Source organism: Salmo salar, chromosome ssa22 (genome assembly GCF_905237065.1).
Source record: "Salmo salar chromosome ssa22, Ssal_v3.1, whole genome shotgun sequence".
Taxonomy (NCBI): Eukaryota; Metazoa; Chordata; class Actinopteri; order Salmoniformes; family Salmonidae; genus Salmo; species Salmo salar.
The window spans coordinates 51,612,061-51,635,160 of NC_059463.1; the positions used below are offsets into that span (position 1 = coordinate 51,612,061).

A 23,100-nucleotide genomic window follows, 5' to 3' on the forward strand; every position below is an offset into this window, starting at 1 on the left:
ATAACTACCTAAATATGATCCCCAATCAGAGGCAACGATAAACAGCTGCCTCTAATTGGGAACCATACAAAACACCAACATAGAAATATTGAACTAGATCACCCCCTAGTCACGCCCTGACCTACTACACCATAGAGACAAGGGCTCTCTATGGTCAGGGCGTGACAATGTCGGTGTTATTTTGGGAGTTTATTGTTTGGGAGTGGGGCTGAAATGGCAGAAATAGGCTCTCAGGCTTACATGAATAACAGTTGAAGAGTAGTCTGGCACTGAACAAAATGTGCATTGTGGGTCTAGCGGTTGCTCTGCGTGAAACCGTGGACAGCTGACTAAATGATCGACAACTGGACCTTGTGGAGTACAGTATGTTCATTCAAACCTATGTTGATATCTACTTATCTAGAAATATATTTCTTTTCTGTAATTAGATTGCGATGATTAAATGGATAACTTTATTCGGTCTGTTTACAATACATGAATCAGAATAGCATAATTGAGAGTTTGCTTTTCACATCAATATCTGTAACTGTCTACATAGAAGCATATGGCTCTAATGTCGTTGATATCAAGACATATTTGTTTGATACCTCAGTCACTGATGACTCAATGATGACTGCATTTCATAGATAAAAAAGAAAAGAAAAAGGGAGAACTTTAACAGTGTGCTGGGAATGTACAGGCTGTTTCAATATACACTGCTCAAAAAAATAAAGGGAACACTTAAACAACACAATGTAACTCCAAGTCAATCACACTTCTGTGAAATCAAACTGTCCACTTAGGAAGCAACACTGATTGACAATAAATTTCACATGCTGTTGTGCAAATGGAATAGACAACAGGTGGAAATTATAGGCAATTAGCAAGACACCTCCAATAAAGGAGTGGTTCTGCAGGTGGGGACCACAGACCACTTCTCAGTTCCTATGCTTCCTGGCTGATATTTTGGTCACTTTTGAATGCTGGCGGTGCTTTCACTCTAGTGGTAGCATGAGACGGAGTCTACAACCCACACAAGTGGCTCAGGTAGTGCAGCTCATCCAGGATGGCACATCAATGCGAGCTGTGGCAAGAAGGTTTGCTGTGTCTGTCAGCGTAGTGTCCAGAGCATGGAGGCGCTACCAGGAGACAGGCCAGTACATCAGGAGACGTGGAGGAGGCCGTAGGAGGGCAACAACCCAGCAGCAGGACCGCTACCTCCGCCTTTGTGCAAGGAGGAGCAGGGGAAGCACTGCCAGAGCCCTGCAAAATGACCTCCAGCAGGCCACAAATGTGCATGTGTCTGCTCAAACGGTCTGAAACAGACTCCATGACGGTGGTATGAGGGCCCGACGTCCACAGGTGGGGGTTGTGCTTACAGCCCAACACCGTGCAAGACGTTTGGCATTTGCCAGAGAACACCAAGATTGGCAAATTCGCCACTGGCGCCCTGTGCTCTTCACTGATGAAAGCAGGTTCACACTGAGCACGTGACAGACGTGACAGAGTCTGGAGACGCCATGGAGAACGTTCTGCTGCCTGCAACATCCTCCAGCATGACCGGTTTGGCGGTGGGTCAGTCATGGTGTGGGGTGGCATTTCTTTGGTGGGCCGCACAGCCCTCCATGTGCTTGCCAGAGGTAGCCTGACTGCCATTAGGTACCGAGATGAGCTCCTCAGACCCCTTGTGAGACCATATGCTGGTGCGGTTGGCCCTGGGTTCCTCCTAATGCAAGACAATGCTAGACCTCATGTGGCTGGAGTGTGTCAGCAGTTCCTGCAAGAGGAAGGCATTGATGCTATGGACTGGCCCGTCCGTTCCCCAGACCTGAATCCAATTGAGCACATCTGGGACATCATGTCTCGCTCCATCCACCAACGCCACGTTGCACCACAGACTGTCCAGGAGTTGGCGGATGCTTTAGTCCAGGTCTGGCAGGAGATCCCTCAGGAGACCATCCGCCACCTCATCAGGAGCATGCCCAGGCGTTGTAGGGAGGTCATACAGGCACGTGGAGGCCACACACACTACTGAGCCTCATTTTGACTTGTTTTAAGGACATTACATCAAAGTTGGATCAGCCTGTAGTGTGGTTTTCCACTTTAATTTTGAGTGTGACTCCAAATCCAGACCTCCATGGGTTGATAAATTGGATTTCCATTGATTATTTTTGTGTGATTTTGTTGTCAGCACATTCAACTATGTAAAGAAAAAAGTATTTAATAAGATTATTTCTTTCATTCAGATCTAGGATGTGTTGTTTAAGTGTTCCCTTTATTTTTTTGAGCAGTATATAAAGCAACCAGAGTAGAGGACAGATACATCCAGATGCTGCTTAATCACTGTAGCTATAACTTCTCCCCAGATGTTGAAAAGCCTTAGAGGACATCTGCATAATGCATAACTGGCCAGTGCACACTGTTGTGTCTGTCAGAAGACGTATCTTACCAACCTGCATGAATGAGACTGGGTGGTCAGATCCTGTGTTGTGTCTGTCAGAAGATGTATCTTACGTCTTACGTAAACTATCTAGATCCTGACTTCCACTTAAGTCAAATTTGAACTTAGTCTCACATTGACGTCAATGTATTAGTATGAGAAAATTTGACCTAAGTGGAAGTTATGATTTGCCTTACTGCACCATAGTATGATAACTTGACTTTGTGTTGACTAATGATCAAACCTGATCATTAATCAAGATGTCTTCTTGTCATTAATGTTGATTGGAACTAAGAATTAAGGAGAAGTGAGATATGCAAAGGAATTTCTCAATTTCAGGGAATGTTTTCTGGCAAAGGGGAGAGGAGAGTTGACCTGATCAGTTGGGTTGAGCTTTTTGGGGGTTAAATCCATCATGTTTCTCTCTCTCTCTCTCTCTCTCTCTCTCTCCATAAAACCAGCCATCTATTTTTCACTAAAACGATCCATCCATTTCAACACTTAAACCTCTCAAAGCCTACAGGATTCAATTCCTCCATCGGCTGCACAAGCCTCAGGGTGCTGGTACCATGAAATTACAATCCAACCGGCTTAACTTTGACAAAATAAATGTTTTCGTTCATCAACTGCCTTTGTTCCCAATGTTCTCGAACAAAATGATAGGCCACATTCCTTATAGGTGAATGCACCAATTTGTAAGTCGCTCTGGATAAGAGCGTCTGCTAAATGACTAAAATGTAAAATGTAAAAAATTCCACATTATTGCCCAGGCTGTACCGTGATCAAATACCTGCATGGTGAAATCCAAAATGACAAAGCTGAATTTTCACAAAGTAGAGGTTTTCTCTTACATAATTCTTTATTAAAACCAATAGTCATTTTCCTAATGGCAGGGGAATTGGGTTGACAATTAAGTCAGTGGTAAAAGCGATGGTCAGTGGGGAACTGCTTTGTGTGTATGCACAACATTGTGTGTGTGTGTGTGTGTGTTTGTGTGTGTTAGATGGACTGGTTACGGGGGAGATTTTCATTAGTGCTGCATGAGTCAACAGCCTTTTCAGAGAGCTGCCCCATCGTCACTAATTACACACTCCTGCATTTGGAGTTTTAATTGGGAAACTGATCTATGTATAACATCCCTTTCTATCAGGATCCCAACCGGTGTGGGTTGCATAATTAACCAAAATTAGCGTTTATCTGTCACATCTTTATATTTCTGCGATTGTTGCCATATTTCATTACTACTTTTGTTCAAATTAATAACGCAGAATGTAATTACGTTCTATGTGCTCTGATTTATGAGCCGCTTGTATTCCTGCAATTGGGACTTCGATAAAGTAATGACTCTCAGGGAATTATGGGCATCGTTAGGGCTTTGGATCTGTGGTGCTGACGCTAACAACGATAGAGGTGACATCACCGACAAGGCAATAACGGACAGAGTGCTGACTCGCGTTGTGCCTAATCACATCCACTGAATCAGACACTGTTGTTGAGCGCCGCTGAATCAGTCATAATCACATCCACTGAATCAGTCATAATCACATCCACTGAATCAGTCATAATCACATCCACTGAATCGGTCATAATCACATCCACTGAATCAGTCATAATCACATCCACTGAATCAGACACTGTTTTTGAGCGCAGCTCAGGTGATTGTGTGTGTGTGTGTGTGTGTGTTTGTTGCACTGTAAACACGTTTGTCTATGTAAACATGGATTTGTTTGTGTATATAGTAAAATACATGAGTGTGCGTGTGTGTGTGTGTGTGTGTGTGTGTGTGTGTGTGTGTGTGTGTGTGTGTGTGTGTGTGTGTGTGTGTGTGTGTGTCTGTCTGTGAGTAATCCGACACCAATACAGTACATCTACCTCCTCGCCATGACAACAAGTGTCTGCGATTCTGTCACGGCCAGCAATCTCTCTCTCTAACCATGCATTTCTGCTGCAGTTCTTCTACTAGTCACCGGACATATTGATTTTCAAAGCACAAAAGAACCCCATATGCCTGGGAGAAAGCTTGGGGCCTTCTTACAGTATTATGCAGTCATCCATAACTAAAATATAGATCATTAATGGTCATTGAAGGGCATTGAAGGGCATATTCGGAGAGGTGGAAAAGGAGTCTGGATGGATGGATCAGATTTGTCCGAGGCTGCTTACCAAACAGTACCCTATTCCCTAGTGCACTACAGGGCCCATAGGGCTCTGGTCAAAAGTAGTGCATTATATCAGGAATAGGGTTTTCTTTTGGGATGCAGAGTGCTGAGAGAGTGTTACCCTCTGTCAGAAAGCCCCCATACAGAGTGCTGAGAGAGTGTTACCCTCTGTCAGAAAGCCCCCAGACAGAGTGTTACCCTCTGTCAGAAAGCCCCCAGACAGAGTGCTGAGAGAGTGTTACCCTCTGTCAGAAAGCCCCCAGACAGAGTGCTGAGAGAGTGTTACCCTCTGTCAGAAAGCCCCCGGTTTACCCTCTGTCAGAAAGCCCCCAGACAGAGTGCTGAGAGAGTGTTACCCTCTGTCAGAAAGCCCCCAGACAGAGTGCTGAGAGAGTGTTACCCTCTGTCAGAAAGCCCCCAGACAGAGTGCTGAGAGAGTGTTACTCTCTGTCAGAAAGCCCCCAGACAGAGTGCTGAGAGAGTGTTACCCTCTGTCAGAAAGCCCCCAGACAGAGTGCTGAGAGAGTGTTACTCTCTGTCAGAAAGCCCCCAGACAGAGTGCTGAGAAAGAGTTGTTAAACCCTCTGTCAGAAAGCCCCAAGACAAAATCTACTTTCTTGAAGGGTGAGCTTTTCAACGATGTCTCATTCTCCTTACAAAGGCATCATGGGAAGGAAAACAAGATACTTTCTCAACAACAAAAAACACAGGAACAAGAGCAGACATGTTCACTGTACCTTTCACACTGCACTTGATGAGAGTGGACAGCTACATTTGATGCAGCAACATTCCCGCCCCCATTTCACGTAGACAAAAACAGCTTCCTCTAGCACTTCAAAACTGAAGCGTTACAGTCAAAGCCTCTGGATGCAAAAGAAAATAGAGCAAACAAACTTACGGCACGCTTGTTATTATATTCTTGATTAGAAAATAACTAATTCTGCAAATAATTAACAATGCAGCGGTGGATGTAAAACGACAGCTCACGAATTTGCAAATGATCGATGTAAAATAGCATTTTATAAATGTTTTCTCTCCGGGCAAGATCTTTCTTGCATTTCATCTTGCGTGAATACGTGATGGACGAAGGAAATCTCCTAGTACTGTAGAAAGCATCTCCACAGCCTAGCTCTGTCCTCTGCTTCCTGTAAATACGACCAGAGGCTGATTTCAGCTCCATGGACAGCAGCACAGCAGCCCACAACATTACAGAGGCTGATTTCAGCACCACGGACATCACCACAGGAGCCCTGATTTCAGCACCACAGACAGCACCACATCAGCCCATTAGAGAGGCTTGCTTTAGCACCACGGACAGCACCACAGTGACATTTCCCACTATAAAAACCTCTATCTGCCCTCCACAGCAGTAGTGGTGACTACACAGAGTAATTCAGGTTCGCTGCACACTGACTCCTGTATGAACAGGATGCATGTAGGAGCCTCTGGCTAAATGGAATGTGTGCTACTATTCTGAGATCAGTGGAGCTTTTCTATCTGCTGCCACGGGGACGGAGAGGCGGGTGGGGAGGGAAGGAAGGGGGAGGGAAGGATGGGGGGAAGGGGGTGGGAAGGGAAGGATAGGGGGTGGGGAGGGACGGATGGGGGAGGGAGAGAAGGCACATCCAACACAGAGCAGGAGTTATCACTATGTATCTCCACACAGCCAAGTGCATATCTATGACATCTATGTGTTTCCCTGGATAAAATGAGACATATCTGTGTTTCCCTGGATAAAATTAGACATCTATGTGTTTCCCTGGATAAAATGAGACATCTCTGTATTTCCCTGGATAAAATGAGACATCTATGTGTTTCCCTGGATAAAATGAGACATCTATGTGTTTCCCTGGATAAAATGAGACATCTATGTGTTTCCCTGGATAAAATGAGACACTATGTGTTTCCCTGGATAAAATGAGACATCTATGTGTTTCCCTGGATAAAATGAGACACTATGTGTTTCCCTGGATAAAATGAGACATCTATGTGTTTCCCTGGATAAAAAGATACATCCATATGTTTCCCTGGCTAAAGGAGACATCTGTGTTTCCCTGGATAAAAAGATACATCCATATGTTTCCCTGGCTAAATGAGACACTATGTGTTTCCCTGGATAAAAAGATACATCCATATGTTTCCCTGGCTAAATGAGACACTATGTGTTTCCCTGGATAAAATGAGACATCTATGTGTTTCCCTGGATAAAAAGATACATCCATATGTTTCCCTGGCTAAAGGAGACATCTAAACTCAGCAAAAAAAGAAACTGTCAACTGCGTTTATTTCAGCAAACTTAACATATGTAAATATTTGTATGAACATAACAAGATTCAACAAATGAGACACAAACTGAGCAAGTTCCACAGACATGTGACTAACAGAAATTGAATAATGTGTCCCTGAACAAAGGGGGGGTCAAAATCAAAAGTAACAGTCAGCATCTGGTGTGGCCACCAGCTGCATTAAGTACTGCAGTGCATCTCCTCCTCATGGACTGCACCAGATTTGCCAGTTCTTGCTGTGAGATGTTACCACAATCTCCACCAAGGCACCTGCAAGTTCCCGGACATTTCTGGGGGGGAATGGCCTTAGCCCTCACCCTCCGATCTAACAGGTGCCAGACGTGCTCAATGGGATTGAGATCCGGGCTCTTCGCTGGCCATGGCAGAACACTGACATTCCTGTCTTGCAGGAAATCATGCACAGAACGAGCAGTATGGCTGGTGGCATTGTCATGCTGGAGGGTCATGTCAGGATGAGCCTGCAGGAAGGGTACCACATGAGGGAGGAGGATGTCTTCCCTGTAATGCACAGCGTTGAGATTGCCTGCAATGACAACAAGCTCCAATGGCACGTTCTGTTAGCTAATCCAAGTTTATCATTTTAAGAAACAGACAACCTCACAAGTCCTCAACTGGCAGCTTAATTAAATACTGGCCGCAAAACAACAGTCTCAACGTCAACAGTGAAGAGGCGACTCTGGGATGCTGGCCTTCTAGGCAGAGTTCCCCTGTCCAGTGTCTGTGTTATTTTGTCCATCTTAATCTTTCCTTTTTATTGGTCAGTCTGAGATGTGGCTTTTTCTTTGCAACTCTGCCTAGAAGGTGTCATGACGTTGGCCTGTGGGTAAGGTTTATGACCCCCCCATAAATACCTTTCTCCCTTCCCTCTCTCTCTGACTCTACTGAAGGACTCTTGAATAGCCTTTGTTAAACATAGAGAGTCTGGGAACATCAAACAAGTGGGGGGAAAGGAACCATATTTCGGTAATAGAACCAGTTGAAAATATGCGTTGGTACTTAATGAAAATGATGTCAGTTCGGTTGTCATCTGAGACATTATGACTGATGACAGGACGACATAAACTGTATTTGGGAAAGTCTACACATTCTAGTTATCAGATTCACATGGAATTGTTGTGCAATTTAAATGTTTGAATATGAAACTATTTGTGAAAAGATTAAATGTAATTTTAGCTTCCAAATGAGAGAATTGGGTTTTCATAAGGTTAGAGCTCTGCTCAATCAGTGGCCCGCCCCTGTGAAGAGACATTGGTTATAAACTATGAAACGCACCCTTCTCTCCCTCCACTATATAAGCCCTTGACGAAAATATAACTTTCTGTTCCGAGTTAAAAGGGCAAATAACTTTCTGTTCCTGTTACATTAGGGCAACGGTCCGGTGTCAGAAGGATTCAGCTAATAACTACAGAACTAAGCCAACCTCAGCGTGAGCTTTGGTTGCGAATGGTATGAACTTTGAACTCTTATTCACTACAGAAGTGATACCTCATAGCCGTTGAGTTAGCTGCGGCCGCTGTAAACGTGGGCTAGGAAAGGACAGACGACATATGCAGTCTAACACACAACGACGATACTACAACGTATACCATTTACCACCAGAGACATTCTTCAGAGGACAGCAAGTTCTCTGTTGGGCAACACGGCCAGCATCTCCGACCAACCTACCGAAGCGCAGCGCAGAGTAAATATTTATTGCATTTCCCTTCTCCAAATGGGTGGTAATTTAGAATGCATAAGATACTGTATTTACGATAGCATAGCTTATTCCTTTGTTCCTCAGTCTTCCCACTCTTTCACTCAAACCCAACCCCTTTCCTTTGTGTAACCAGCCGTCATGTCGGCTCTGTCCTCCAGGGACTTTCTGTATGACATAATTTGCATTCTGTATATGTAATTCTGTGTGATTAGTTAGGTATTTACTAAATAAATAATTCAACCCAATTTTGTATTGCTGATTCAACTTGTTAGCCAGGGTTCGTGAAGATAACCAAGAATTTACAACTTTCAGATGAAACTGAAATAAGGTGACAATTAATATTGACTGCTATTGATGAAAAATATTACTAGGTCTTTAAGAGTTTATTCAGAAGATAACAGCTCTATAAACACTCTTTCGTGGTGCCCCGACTTTCTAGTTAATTACATTTACATGATTAGCTCAATCAGGTAATATTAATTACAGAGAAAGGATTTTATAGAATAGCATGTCATATCACTTAATCCGGCATAGCCAAAGACACGATAAAGGCCAGCATCCCAGAGTCGCCTCTTCACTGTTGACATTGAGACTGGTGTTTGAGGGTACTATTTAATGAAGCTGCCAGTTGAGGACTTGTGAGGCGTCTGTTTCTCAAACTAGACACTCTAATGTACTTGTCCTCTTGCTCAGTTATGCACCGGGGCCTCCCACTCCTCTTTCTATTCTGGTTAGAGACAGTTTGCACTGTTCTGTGAAGGGAGTAGTACACAGCGTTGTACGAGATCTTCAGTTTCTTGGCAATTTCTCACATGGAATAGCCTTAATTTCTGAGAACAAGAATAGACTGACGAGTTTCAGAAGAAAGGTCTTTGTTTCTGGCCATTTTAAGCCTGTAATCGAACCCACAAATGCTGATGCTCCAGATACTCAACTAGTCTAAAGAAGGCCAGTTTTTTTTATTTTATTTATTTAAAATTATAAACTTGGATTAGCTAACACAACGTGCCATTGGAACACAGGAGTGATAGTTGCTGATAATGGGCCTCTGTACGCCTATGTAGATATTCAAGGGCATTTCTAAGTGACCCCAAACTTTCGAATGGTAGTGTATGTTTCCCTGGATAAAATGAGACATCTATCTGTTTCCCTGGATAAAATTAAGACATACACACACTTGCCCATACACACGCAAGTACACATGCATGCATGCGCACACACACACACACACACACACACACACACACACACACACACACACACACACACACACACAAGCAACAGCGCTGGAGTAATCAGATTAGCTTGACAGAGCGTGTGTGTCGTTGGGCGGGTTTATCTTGCACTCGACAACCTTCCCTTGATGAGGAGTTTAAACGGGCCGTGCTCCCCTTCAATCACCACAGTCTCTTGCCATGCCCAGTCATAATTCTCCCCAAAAGATGCCCGCATTAAGTTAATTATTCATGTTCCGAGCTGCCACAGTCTATTTTTATCACAAAGCCCTCACAGGTATACAAGCTCCGAGCGGCGGCACAGTGACTGTTTTCTAATCTGAAACCTGGGGCTCCAGTGCATCCCTTGGAGCCCGGACAGAAATAAGGGATATTTGTGCACAGAAAACAGAAAAAAGACAAGAACGAGGGGCTAACAACCCTGGTCAACACAACCCTGGTCAACACAATCCCTGTTCAACACAACCCTGGTAAACACAACCCTGGTCAACACAATCCCTGGTCAACACAACCCTGTTCAACACAAGCATGTGTGAACAGGTAAAAACCAACTAAACCTACACAACAACACAACAGGATCTTTAGGTATTGATCCAAATCCCTGTTTTGACGTATAGGAAGGGAGCCGGGACTCGTTTTGACAGCTGGGACAGACGGATGAGCAGCGAGCGACGGCAGGTTGGCATCTCCGTTAGCTAGCGCCGGTGTGTGTGTGTGTGTGCCCACACTTGCTCAGGCACTGGGCGCCATATGCATTTTGAGTGTTTATGGAGCCGTGGTGGTGGTGGGGGGGCATTGCACCCAAGCAGTGTGTGTCTGTGTGTATATCTGTGTGTGTGTGTGTGTGTTTGTGTGACTGTGTATCGGTCTGTGTGTATCTGTGTGTATCTGTGTACGTGTGTGTGTGTCTGTGTGTGTGCGTGTCTGTGTGTGTGTGTATCAGTGTGCTGTAATTCCCGTATGTTCACAAGTCCGTCGTATTTGGAGAGAAACCCATTACTATCTGTGTGTCTGTGTGTATCTGTGTCTGTCTCTGAGTCTGTATGTATGTATGTATGTATGTATGTATGTATGTGTGTGTGTGTGTGTGTGTGTGTGTGTGTGTGTGTGTGTGTGTATCTGTGTGTGTGTCTGTCTATGAGTCTGTGTGTGTGTGTGTGTGTGTGTGTGTGTGTGTGTGTGTGTGTGTGTGTGTGTGTGTGTGTGTGTGTGTCTGTCTGTCTGTCTGTCTATCTGTGTGTCTATCTGTGTGTGTATCAGTGTGCTGTAATTCCCGTACGTTCACCAGTCCGTCGTCTTTGGATAGAAACCCATTACTATTCCTGTCACAGCAGCAGTAAAGAGGAGAAGCATCACCCCAAGCAGGCAGGCAGGCAGGCAGGCAGGCAGGCAGGCAGGCAGGCAGGCAGGTAGGCAGGTAAGAGCATTGTGCAGCAACACACTCACACTTGAATGTCCATCTGTTCGCTACCTTCTGACTGTGTGAGTCTGTATGCACTGCACAAATGTGTGAGTATGTATGAGTATAGATATATTGCATTCATATATGTGAGCTTGTGTGTGTTTGATGAGCTTATGTGTGTGTGTTGGTGCATCTGTGTGTGTGCGTGCGTTTGTGAGACAGATTCCATCACTCACCCTGGCTGTTGGGTCCCCCGTCCCCCTCTTCTGTGTCAGTTAGGTTGTTAAGCATCCTCGCTCCTCTATAACGGCTCTATAGGAGGGATACTACAACGGTACCAGCCCTTCTAGGCTTACTCCTGGCTTCTCCTTCACCAGGTGTCCTCCTCCACTAAACGTTTGACAATGCAGAACAAATGTAGTAGAAGGAGACGCTCTCCTCTGGTCCTGCCTCCCCTATGTGATGCTAAGCAGAGGAGCGAAGAGAGGCGGGCGAGAAATAGGGAGCGCTTTTTTTCTCTCCCTTTTTGCAGATCCTCCTCTCGTCGTCTCCTCATCGCTTGTAAGCTCTCTCTCGCTCTCTCTCTCTCTCGAAAAGAGGAGGCAGCAGTCACGCTCTCTCTCTCACACACACACACACACACACACACACACACACACACACACACACACACACTCCTCCTTCACCCCAACATAATCAGTGTCATTTCGCCAAATTGATCATGTATTCAAAGGGTATTATTGGCTATCCCTCCCTCTCTCCTCTCTTTCTTTCTTTCTTTCTTTCTTTCTTTCTTTCTTTCTTTCTTTCTTTCTTTCTTTCTTTCTTTCTTTCTTTCTTTCTTTCTTTCTTTCTTTCTTTCTTTCTTTCTTTCTTTCTTTCTCTCCTCTTCTCCCTTTCTCTTCGTCAGTCTTTTGCCTCTCCCTCTCTTCACAGCTGTCATATGGAAAGGTGATTGGAGAGGGAGGACCTGGCAGCGTTTGAAGAGTGAGCTTTAGCCTTCCTGGGCTCTCTGCCTCTCAGCTCTGGCGTTCCTTCTTCGTGTCGCCTTAATAAACTGTGGCTCGCTAGTCGCTTTAATGTCAGATGCAAATAGCCCGTAGTGTTTCCAGATTTTTTGAACAAGCACAATCAATATAATCTGGGTTCAGCATAGTTATAGACAATAAGGACGCAGGTGCTCACGCTGACACACACACACACAAAGGGGGTCGACATGTATGTATTCTTAATCCTGTCCTTTTGATCATTTCCTTTAAATATAGAGCTTTCTACCTATCCAGAGGGGTCTGTACACAGTACTATATTTAAGTGTAGAATCTTATACAGTACATGGTGAGTGATGAAAGACTCTTGTGTGTGTAGTTGTTGAGACAGAAAGAACATCTTGTCCTTTCAACAAAGGGGTGACTCATACATAGATGAGAAAGATACATAGATTCCTCTGTGTGTGTGTGTGTGTGTGTGTGTGTGTGTGTGTGTGTGTGTGTGTGTGTGTGTGTGTGTGTGTGTGTGTGTGTGTGTGTGTGTGTGTGTGTGTGTCACAGGTTGTGTTACCACTCCAGAGATAAGAAAGCACTTCATCTTTAACAAGTCTGGGTACCACAGATGCACTCAACACATTTCTATTAAAAAAACTCCTCATTTGGAATCACAAGAGATACAATGATTACGAAGCAGTGTTTAAAATGGCTCTCACCATGGACACAGTACACATTTAATAGGCAACATCTTCCATTATGTAATGTGTGTGTTTTTCTTTTGTGTTTATGGATCCCATTAACACCCTGGGAAACAGTGTGAATTGTTACTGAGTCACCTACCATGGTTGAACAAATACAAATGACAGGAAAGATCTTCATGAAGAAATCGCGTCGGGCCAAAACAACGGCATTTACCTGTGACTGTATTCATGGCACAGCACTGTCTCTTGTACCTTATTAATTAGAGAAGATATCAATTAAGAAGTAATACAGGACTATGTCTAGCCAACCATCCAATCAAAAGACCAATTATGGTACAGTAAAAGATTGACTAACATTGAGCATTGATGATGTGTGATTTACCCGATGATCGATCATTAATTATTGAGTATAACACTAATTTAGGTAGGTATTTGTTTAATCTCTGAGTATTGTGAGACCTATGGGACTGTAATACTCAACAACTAAACAACACTGCATGGAGGTTAACCAATTTTCCCTTTCACACTCGATATCAACCTCGTCCTACTCGCTACTTCTCCCCCCTTGGTCCTGACCCTTCGATGTTTGCAGATCTGAGGTGTCTGGATAGGTAGAATCAGTGTAGTGGTAGAGCTCCCTCCTATTGCTGAGTTGGTCCCTTGGTTTACAGCTCAATGTATAATTGTTGAATTGTTGCCACAGTCACTAACACAGTGTTATCTGGGACATCTGGTGATAGGAATCATCTACAGAATCTACAGGTTCTGTTCGGTACAGAATTGTCTGTCCATATAATCAATAGCATCCTACAACCCATCTCTTGTGGTGGTTCTATAACTGTTAGAAGTATAGCCGGGTTCTCTATACTTCAAACATAGAAAGGAATACATTTCTGAACAATCAAATGAATATGATTTTTTTTTTACTAATGCGTTTCAATAACAACAATGAAACCAGTCAGAACTGCACATACAAACAGCCATTAACCAGATAATTATTTAATTTACCACCAACTTCTGGTGAACCCACTTGGCAGCCATTCAGCACATAGCACATCAGTTAAGGCTGAGTCATAAAAAGGAGCGACGAGTTATGCTGCCGCTGTGGAAAATGAAATGATTGCGGTGGTCTTTGCCTACATGAACAATTCCTTTGTAGCCATCCCATTTCCCCCGAAGCTAATCCCACTGGATCAAACCATTGCCTCTCTCTGGTAAAGATTCAATGGATGTTATCATCTGTCTTAACCCCCCTCCGAACCAATTCATTCTCAACGGCCTTCAGTCCTATAGGTTCAGTACATACTTCACTAGACAGCATCCGTCTTGTCGTCTATACAACCATGGCAAAACCCCAGCCAGCCTCAGTCAACCCCAGCCAGCCCCAGTCAACCCCAGCCAGCCCCAGTCAACCCCAGCCAGCCCCAGTCAACCCCAGCCAGCCCCAGTCAACCCCAGTCAACCCCAGCCAGCCTCAGTCAACCCCAGCCAGCCTCAGTCAACCCCAGCCAGCCCCAGTCAATCCCAGTCAACCCCAGCCAGCCCCAGTCAACCCCAGCCAGCCCCAGTCATTCCCAGTCAACCCCAGCCAGCCCCAGTCAACCCAAGTCAACCCCAGTCAACCCCAGCCAGCCCCAGTCAACCCCAGCCAGCCCCAGCCAGCCCCAGTCAACCCCAGCCAACCCCAGCCAGCCCCAGTCAACCCCAGTCAACCCCAGCCAGCCCCAGTCAACCCCAGCCAGCCCCAGTCAACCCCAGTCAGCCCCAGTCAACCCCAGCCAGCCCCAGTCAACCCCAGTCAACCCCAGCCAGCCCCAGTCAACCCCAGCCAGCCCCAGTCAACCCCAGCCAGCCCCAGCCAGCCCCAGTCAACCCCAGCCAGCCCCAGTCAACCCCAGTCAACCCCAGTCAGCCCCAGTCAACCCCAGCCAGCCCCAGTCAACCCCAGCCAGCCCCAGTCAACCCCAGCCAGCCCCAGTCAACCCCAGTCAACCCCAGCCAGCCCCAGTCAACCCCAGTCAACCCCAGTCAACCCCAGCCAACCCCAGCCAGCCCCAGTCAACCCCAGCCAACCCCAGCCAGCCCCAGTCAACCCCAGCCAACCCCAGCCACCCCAGTCAACCCCAGCCAACCCCAGTCAACCCCAGCCAACCCCAGCCACCCAGTCAACCCCAGCCAACCCCAGCCAGCCCCAGTCAACCCCAGCCAACCCCAGCCAGCCCCAGTCAACCCCAGCCAACCCCAGTCAACCCCAGCCAACCCCAGTCAACCCCAGCCAACCCCAGCCATCCCCAGTCAACCCCAGCCAACCTCAGCCAAACTCAGCCAACCCCAGCCAACCTCAGCCAACCGCAATGGACCCTTTTACTCCATTAAGCCATCCCCTTTGACGAAAGACTGTGCCAAAAGTCTGGTTATGGGCCAGATGAACTGTTGTGAAGAAGAAAAGTGCAAGCCCCACAGGAAGAATAGTATTGGGTAACCTGCCCTTGGGCACTCCAATCGACAGGCAGAGTTGTTGAACACGGGGCATAACAGGATCAGGTGGCATAAACAGAACTGTGGCTTTGGCGTTGGGCTCGGGGAGAGACGGGTGCAGGGATCAAAACGTTGTCAACATAAGCTCATGAGGGACGAGAAGCTTGTCTGTCAGACAGAGATCACATTCTATGTTTAGCACGTTTGAGTGCGATGGGGGATGAGTCAGAAGAGTCCCTAGGAGTCGCTCTCTCTGTGTGTGTGTGTGTGTGTGTGTGTGTGTGTGTGTGTGTGTGTGTGTGTGTGAGTGTGTGCGTATGTCGATGTTTTTGGGTGTGTGTGCGTGCGTGAGCATGTGTGTTTGTGTGCGTGCATACCTATGTGTGTGTGTGTGTGTGTGTGTGTGTGTGTGTGTGTGTGTGTGTGTGTGTGTGTTACGTTAGCATGTGTGTTTGTGTGCGTGCATACCCATGTGTGTATGTGTGTATGTGTGTGTGTGTGTGTACGTTAGCATGTGTGATCCACCATGAGTGGCCATCATCAACAATGTCAGTGGCTCCATTAGAACCCATTTCTAACCCTGTCAGAGCACCACCTTCCAAACTCCTCGTAGAGTTGACAAACGCACCATTCCAAACTCCTCGTAGAGTTGACAAACGCACCATTCCAAACTCCTCGTAGGGTTGACAAACGCACCATTCCAAACTCCTCGTAGGGTTGACAAACGCACCATTCCAAACTCCTCGTAGGGTTGACAAACACACCATTCCAAACTCCTCGTAGGGTTGACAAACGCACCATTCCAAACTCTTCGTAGAGTTGACAAACGCACCATTCCAAACTCTTCGTAGAGTTGACAAACGCACCATTCCAAACTCCTCGTAGAGTTGACAAACGCACCATTCCAAACTCCTCGTAGAGTTGACAAACGCACCATTCCAAACTCCTCGTAGAGTTGACAAATGCACCATTCCAAACTCCTCGTAGAGTTGACAAACGCACCATTCCAAACTCCTCGTAGAGTTGACAAACGCACCATTCCAAACTCCTCGTAGGGCTCTTATTTAAATGAACTTAAAGCCCAGCTCTAAACAGAGCAGGAATGAGAATCATTTGTTGAATAATGTTTTTGTAAATAGGTCCCTGAAAGAGGTCATCCCACTACTCAAGGTTCCTCCTCCATAATGAAGAGAAAGACATTGGTTGATTAAAAAAACATATCATTCAGAGTAGAATCAGATGACATCTGGTGACCTTGTGTTGGGTCAAGGAAGGGATGGAGTAACACAAGGTGGAAACAGAGGGAAAACCTAAAAGTACATGATGTATACATGATGACGTGTGTTAAAATACACTGAACAAAAGTATAAATGCAACATGCAACAATTTGAAAGATTTTACTGAGTTACAGTTCATTTAAGGAAATCAGTCAATTGAAATACATTCATTAGGCCCTAATCTATGGATTTCACATGACTGAGAATAAAGATACGCATCTGTTGGTCACAGATAACTTAAAAAAAGGTTGAGGCGTGGATCAGAAAACCAGTCAGTGACCACCATTTGCCTCTTGCAGTGCGACACATCTCCTTCGCATAGAGTTGATCAGGCTGTTGATTGTGGCCTGTGGAATGTCGTCCCACTCCTTTTCAATGGCTGTGAGAAGTTGCTGGATATTGGCGGGAACTGGAACACGCTGTCTTACATGTCGATCCAGAGCATCCCAAACATGTTCAATGGTTGGTGACATGTCTGGTGAGTTTGCAGGCCCTGGAAGAACTTGGACATTTGTGTACAGATCCTTGTGACATGGGATTGTGCATTATCATGCTGAAACATGAGGTGATGGCGGTGGATGAAAGGCACAACAATGGACATCAGGATCTCGTCACGGTATCTCTGTGCATTCAATTTGCCATCAATAAAATGCATTTGTGTTTGTTGTCCATGGTGGAAACGGACAAGGTGGAAACAGAGGGAAAACTTAAAAGTACATGATGTATACATGATGACGTGTGAGTTAAAATATATATCTATATACACATACAGTATATAGTAAAGACCTCCTTTACGTTTCTGCATATAACACACGAGAGCCTCCACTAATTAAACCTATATTCAACAAACTTTGTTGTGCCATGAATGCAAAGGAAAGAAAAAATACATTTGATTAAGCCAAATATACATAGACACATTTCCAAAAGTGAAATATTAAAACAACTAAAATAAACCTTATGTAAGATTTATGTGAACTAAGTGTTATATTACAGTGATTTCAGAAAAGCCACTTTAGCATCCTACGAGGTAAACGTGACTTCTCATAATGAGCTCTCTCTCCAATTAGATTTCCCCTGTCTCATTCCCGTCTCTACTGTAAATCTGTAAAGGCCTTTGGAGATAGAACAGCCTTCTTCACAAAGCAGGCCAATAGTGAAACTTGTAGTACAGTAACCTTGTTTTCTTCAACCAACCAAAGGAATTTCTCCATAAGGTGAACGTCATTTTAGTTTCACCGTCTTAATACCTTTGCATTCAAGGCGCTCCACCGGTTTACCCATCGCTGCCAAATTAAATAACAAGGTTATATCCGCTGTGTAAATTGTCTTTATCAAATCGACCCACACTGAAATTTGTCCTTCACTCTGAAAAACAAAATCGAATGATGGGTTTTATATTTACAGCTACTACAAAACATGCAATACAGTATCATGTCGTGACTACAAAGTAGAAAAATGCTATATTTTAGGCGGTCATCATTTTACATGTAAAACTTATGCAGTATACAATTTGAGAGAGTCGTCGTCAAGGGGGTTGTGCCAGACTGAATTAATTTGATACTGTCAATGAACACCTCTGTGAATTTGTTCCTCGACCCCCTAGACAGCTAGCAACACTATGTGTGAGGAATGTACTGAGAAAGTCGTCAACACATCATGATGGTAGGCCTATGGTATTAAATAACTTGACCAAGTAAGTAACTAAACATCTATCGCAGGGGTTGAGTCATTAATCTCTCAATAGCTTGGACAGTGTAGAAACATATGGCAACGCTTTGATTCAGAGGCAACATCTAAAGATGGGAGAGTATCTCCTGCAGCCCTGGTCTCTGACATAACGCGAAGCTGCTTGGGACGAGTTAGCGGGGGGAGGCTTTTCACAGTGCACGGCATTAAAAAGGTGAACCTGACAGAACTATTAAGCTATGGTGCCGAAACCCCCTGGAACGTTCCAGATTAAAGACGTAGTGGGTGGATAGAAAATGGTGATGTGTATCCGTTGAGGAACTAAAGGGCCACAGTGCAGCGGATCAGACCCACTGAGAGTGGAGAGAGATATTTGAAGTGGTTTGTCTTCTGAAGTGACTGCGATATGTGAGAGTAATACTTTTGTGTTCAACTGACTAGGTTTCCCATTTCAATACTAACATGGTTTTTGTATCACATTACAGCGCCACACAGTCTCATGGTGCTGGTTTAACGGAGCATCTTCCTTCCATCAGCACACTAGCCATTATTCCCCCTTTTTATTTATTCCAATTTAGGCACAGAGAGCGGGAACAGTGTTGAACGATTTGACCCTGTTTTCCCTCAGAAGAAAAGAGTGTCGAAAGAGAGCAAATTCTGCTATCCAGATGAGGGATATCAGTAGAAATCAGAGGAGGAACTAACAACCGGCTATTTGCATACAGGTTTTAATTTGGACTGCCCATTACAGTATGTGGGCCTATCTCCTCTTAGAAGTATGTGATCACTAAATCTACAGAAAATATACACGCTAGACATTCAATAAACAGAAAGGGCTTTTGTTGAAAGGAGATGACTGAATCATCCTGCATAATACAGATCAAAGTTTGGGACATATAAACCACATCAGAGGGATTACCTGTGTCAGAGAATTGGCAGCCCTATTGTTAGCTTAGTAGTAATTGGCAGCCCTATTGTTAGCTTAGTAGTAATTGGCAGCCCTATTGTTAGCTTAGTAGTAATTGGCAGCCCTATTGTTAGCTTAGTAGTAATTGGCAGCCCTATTGTTAGCTTAGTAGTAATTGGCAGCCCTATTGTTAGCTTAGTAGTAATTGGCAGCCCTATTGTTAGCTTAGTGGTAATTGGCAGCCCTATTGTTAGCTTAGTGGTAATTGGCTGCAATAATGAGGAAGAAGAAGAAGAAAACTACAGTGCACACAAATATAAATACCTCCTGAGACCACCAAAACAGTATAGGACCCTAGGGTTATTTATACACAGAAGAAATGATACCTCATTAGTACTTTTTGCTAGTTGATACATGCAAGTAGATACTGAAGACTGATACTGATACTGTTCGAATTTCAAATGAGATTTCCAGTGTGAGTGGAAAATAATATTGTTGTATTTTACTGCACACCGTGCTGTTCAGTACGGAAGGTTCCAGAATGTAAGCCACACTGTGTTGTTCAGGACGGAAGGTTCCAGAAGGTAAGCCACACTATGTTGTTCAGTGCGGAAGGTAATACCCACTGTGTTGTTCAGTATGATAGGCTCCAGAAGGTAAGCCACACTGTGTTGTTCAGTATGAAAGGCTCCAGAAGGTAAGCCACACTGTGTTGCTCAGTATGAAAGGTTCCAGAAGGTAAGCCACACTGTGTTGTTCAGTACGGAAGGTTCCAGAAGGTAATACCCACTGTGTTGTTCAGTACTGAAGGTTCCAGAAGGCAATACCCACTGTGATGTTCAGGACGGAAGGTTCCAGAAGGTAAGCTACACAGTGTTGTTCAGCACGGAAGGTTCCAGAAGGTAATCCACACTGTGTTGTTCAGTCCGGAAGTTTCCAGAAGGTAATACCCACTGTGTTGTTCAGTACGGAAGGTTCCAGAAGTCCAGCATCAACACTAAAGGCCACATTTTCATCAAGCAAAAGAGCACATATCTGCGCAAAGAAAAACACAAAACTCAATCTCCAGGACACGTTTTTATTTAAGGTTCTTCAAAGTTTTTCATTAAAAAGGTTCTTCAAAGTTTTTCAGAGTTATTAGGGTTTTTAGTGAGTTGCAGAACACAAACTCAAATAGAATAATGTGCTTTCCTTTCTAGCTGAAATAATAACGAACTCACTGCTCGCTACCGTTTGCTTGTGCAAAATGTCACCCTTTAATTTAAAAAATACATGAATAGCTCCTGCAGTCAGGTGTGATCAATGACTGTTTTATAATTACACATTACAGGAAATGTGGAACAAAATCTACTGAGCCCTGAGAACTATCACATATTCACAATGTTGTACTGCAGGTGTGCAAACTTATGGGGTGCTTCAAATCCGGTCACTGATTATGTTATGTGATGAATACGTTTTGTACAGAAATATCATTGAACAATCACTTGTTACTAGGTCTGAATGGAATCTACACTACAGCTCATTGGAGCTGCTAAATGATCTATCAACATAACGGAATTTGAAATGAGACAGGCGTATGTTGAGTGTGAACCCAACACTAGAGGACCCTATGTTACGACATACTGTAAGCCCTTCTGGTACGGATCTTGCTGTTTGCAGAAAACATGGTGTCTGGGAATCCAATGATGACTGTATGACGCTAGGTCTTACGTTAGTGGAGATTCAATGTTCCTTTGGAGCTTATTCAATGATGGACACAGACCTCATTACTTTAAAAATATCAAATCTTCTATCCCGTATATTTCCTTAAACTTTGTTTATTCAAAAGTTTTTATTGATTCATAGTTTTAAGTACATTCAATATTTTCTCATGACTTAAAGTACTGTATCTTCTCAAGCCAGGTGCCAGAGTTTCCTACAAAATTTAAAGCCATTGGTATTCTTTTTGTGTACATATGTTTTTGCTACAGAATCATAGAGCGAAGGATGTGTGATTGATTAAAGGTTAAATCATTAGGGGAGAGTGGGATATGTTGAGCCAACACTTGTTTCTAGGAAACCATACACAAAATCTATAATTTGACCAAATATTTAAGAAGAGGTCATCATTTCATGAAGCAAGGTAGGTCCAAAAAAACGGTTTTCACCAAGTCAGATGAATTTATTGTGTTGAGAGGTTTTATGATGCTTCTACCTAAGCCAGTGGTATTCAAACAGGGGTCTGCTGAAATATTTTTAATTAAATAGAAAGTGACAAAAACGAAATATGTTTTTATGAAAATCAATAGGAACAACAGAATAAACACATTGTGAATTACATACCTTCAGTAGAAAAGAGGAGAATATTGTCTTTCTAATGATGTCAAATGTATTTCTCATCTCCAAATATTCAGATAATTACACTCATTGGAGCCAATTACATTCACTGGAGTATCTGACATAGGCTTTAAAAAGCACCCGCTAATAGTCTACCAGTGCAGCTGCTGGTAAGGTTTCTTGACTTGGACATACAGTTGAAGTCAGAAGTTAAACATACACTTAGGTTGGAGTCATTAAAACTTGTTTTTCAACCACTCCACAAATTTCTTGTTAACAAACTATAGTTTTGGCAAGTCGGTTAGGACATCTGTTTTGTGCATGACATAAGTCATTTCTTCCAACAATTGTTCACAGACAGATTATTTCACTTATAATTCACTGTATCCCAATTCCAGTGGGTCAGAAGTTTACATACACAAAGTAGACTGTGCCTTTAAACAGCTTGGAAAATTACAAATAAAGATGTCATAGCTTTAAAAGTTCTGATAGGCTAATTGACATAATTTGAGTCAATCAGAGGTGTACCTGTGGATGTATTTCAAGGCCTACCTTCAAACTCAGTGCCTCTTTGCTTAACATCATGGGAAAATCAAAAGAAATCAGCCAAGACCTCAGAAAAAAATTGTAGACCTCCGCTTTCTGTCTCCTAGAGATGAACGTACTTTGGCGCGAAAAGTGCAAATCAATCGCAGAACAACAGCAATGGACCTTGTGAAGATGCTGGAGGAAACAGGTACAAAAGTATACATATCCACAGTAAAACGAGTCCTATATCGACATAACCTGAAAGGCCGCTCAGCAAGGAAGAAACCACTGCTCCAAAACTGCCATAAAAAAGCCAGACAACGATTTGCAACTGCACATGGGGACAAAGTTGTACTTTTTGGAGAAATGTCCTCTGGTTTGATGAAACAAAAATATAACTTTTTGACCATAATGACCATCGTTATGTTTGGAGGAAAAAGGGGGAGGCTTGCAAGCCAAAGAACACCATGCCAACTGTGAAGCAGGGGTGGCAGCATCATGTTGTTGGGGTGCTTTGTTGCAGGAGGGATTGGTGCACTTCACAAAATAGATGGCATCATGAAGGAGAAAAATTATGTGGATATATTGAAGCAACATCTCAAGACATCAGTTAGGAAGTTAAAGCTTGGTCGCAAATGGGTCTTCCAAATGGACAATGACCCCAAGCATACTTCCAAAGTTGTGGCAAAATGGCTTAAGAACAACAAAGTCAAGGTATTGGAGTGGTCATTACAAAGCCCTGACCTCAATCCTATAGAAAATTTGTGGGCAGAACTGAAAAGCGTGTGCGAGCAAGAAGGCCTACAAACCTGACTCAGTTACACCAGCTCTGCCAGAGGGAGTGGGCCAAAATTCACCCAACTTATACAATTTAAAAGGCAATGCTACCAAATACTAATTGAGTGTATGTAAACTTCTGACCCACTGGGAATGTGATTAAAGAAATAAAATCCGAAATAAATAATTCTCGCTACTATTATTCTGACGTTTCACATTCTTAAAATAAA

General features: G+C 43.9%; 1 protein-coding gene across 4 annotated transcripts in view; it reads right to left on the reverse strand.

Moving 5' to 3' along the window:
• The window catches only part of slc12a5a (solute carrier family 12 member 5a), a 340,288-nt gene that overhangs the window by 226,502 nt on the left and 90,686 nt on the right, over positions 1-23,100 (reverse strand). Inside the window, exon 1 of one of the 4 annotated variants that reach the window (XM_045705397.1) lies at positions 11,454-11,798. The exons of the other annotated variants lie outside the window; for them this stretch is intronic. Within the exon in view, the coding sequence (XP_045561353.1) occupies positions 11,454-11,508 (55 nt within the window). The 5' untranslated portion in view covers positions 11,509-11,798. Of the gene's footprint in view, positions 1-11,453; positions 11,799-23,100 lie in introns of those variants that run through there. 4 annotated transcript variants of the gene reach the window in all.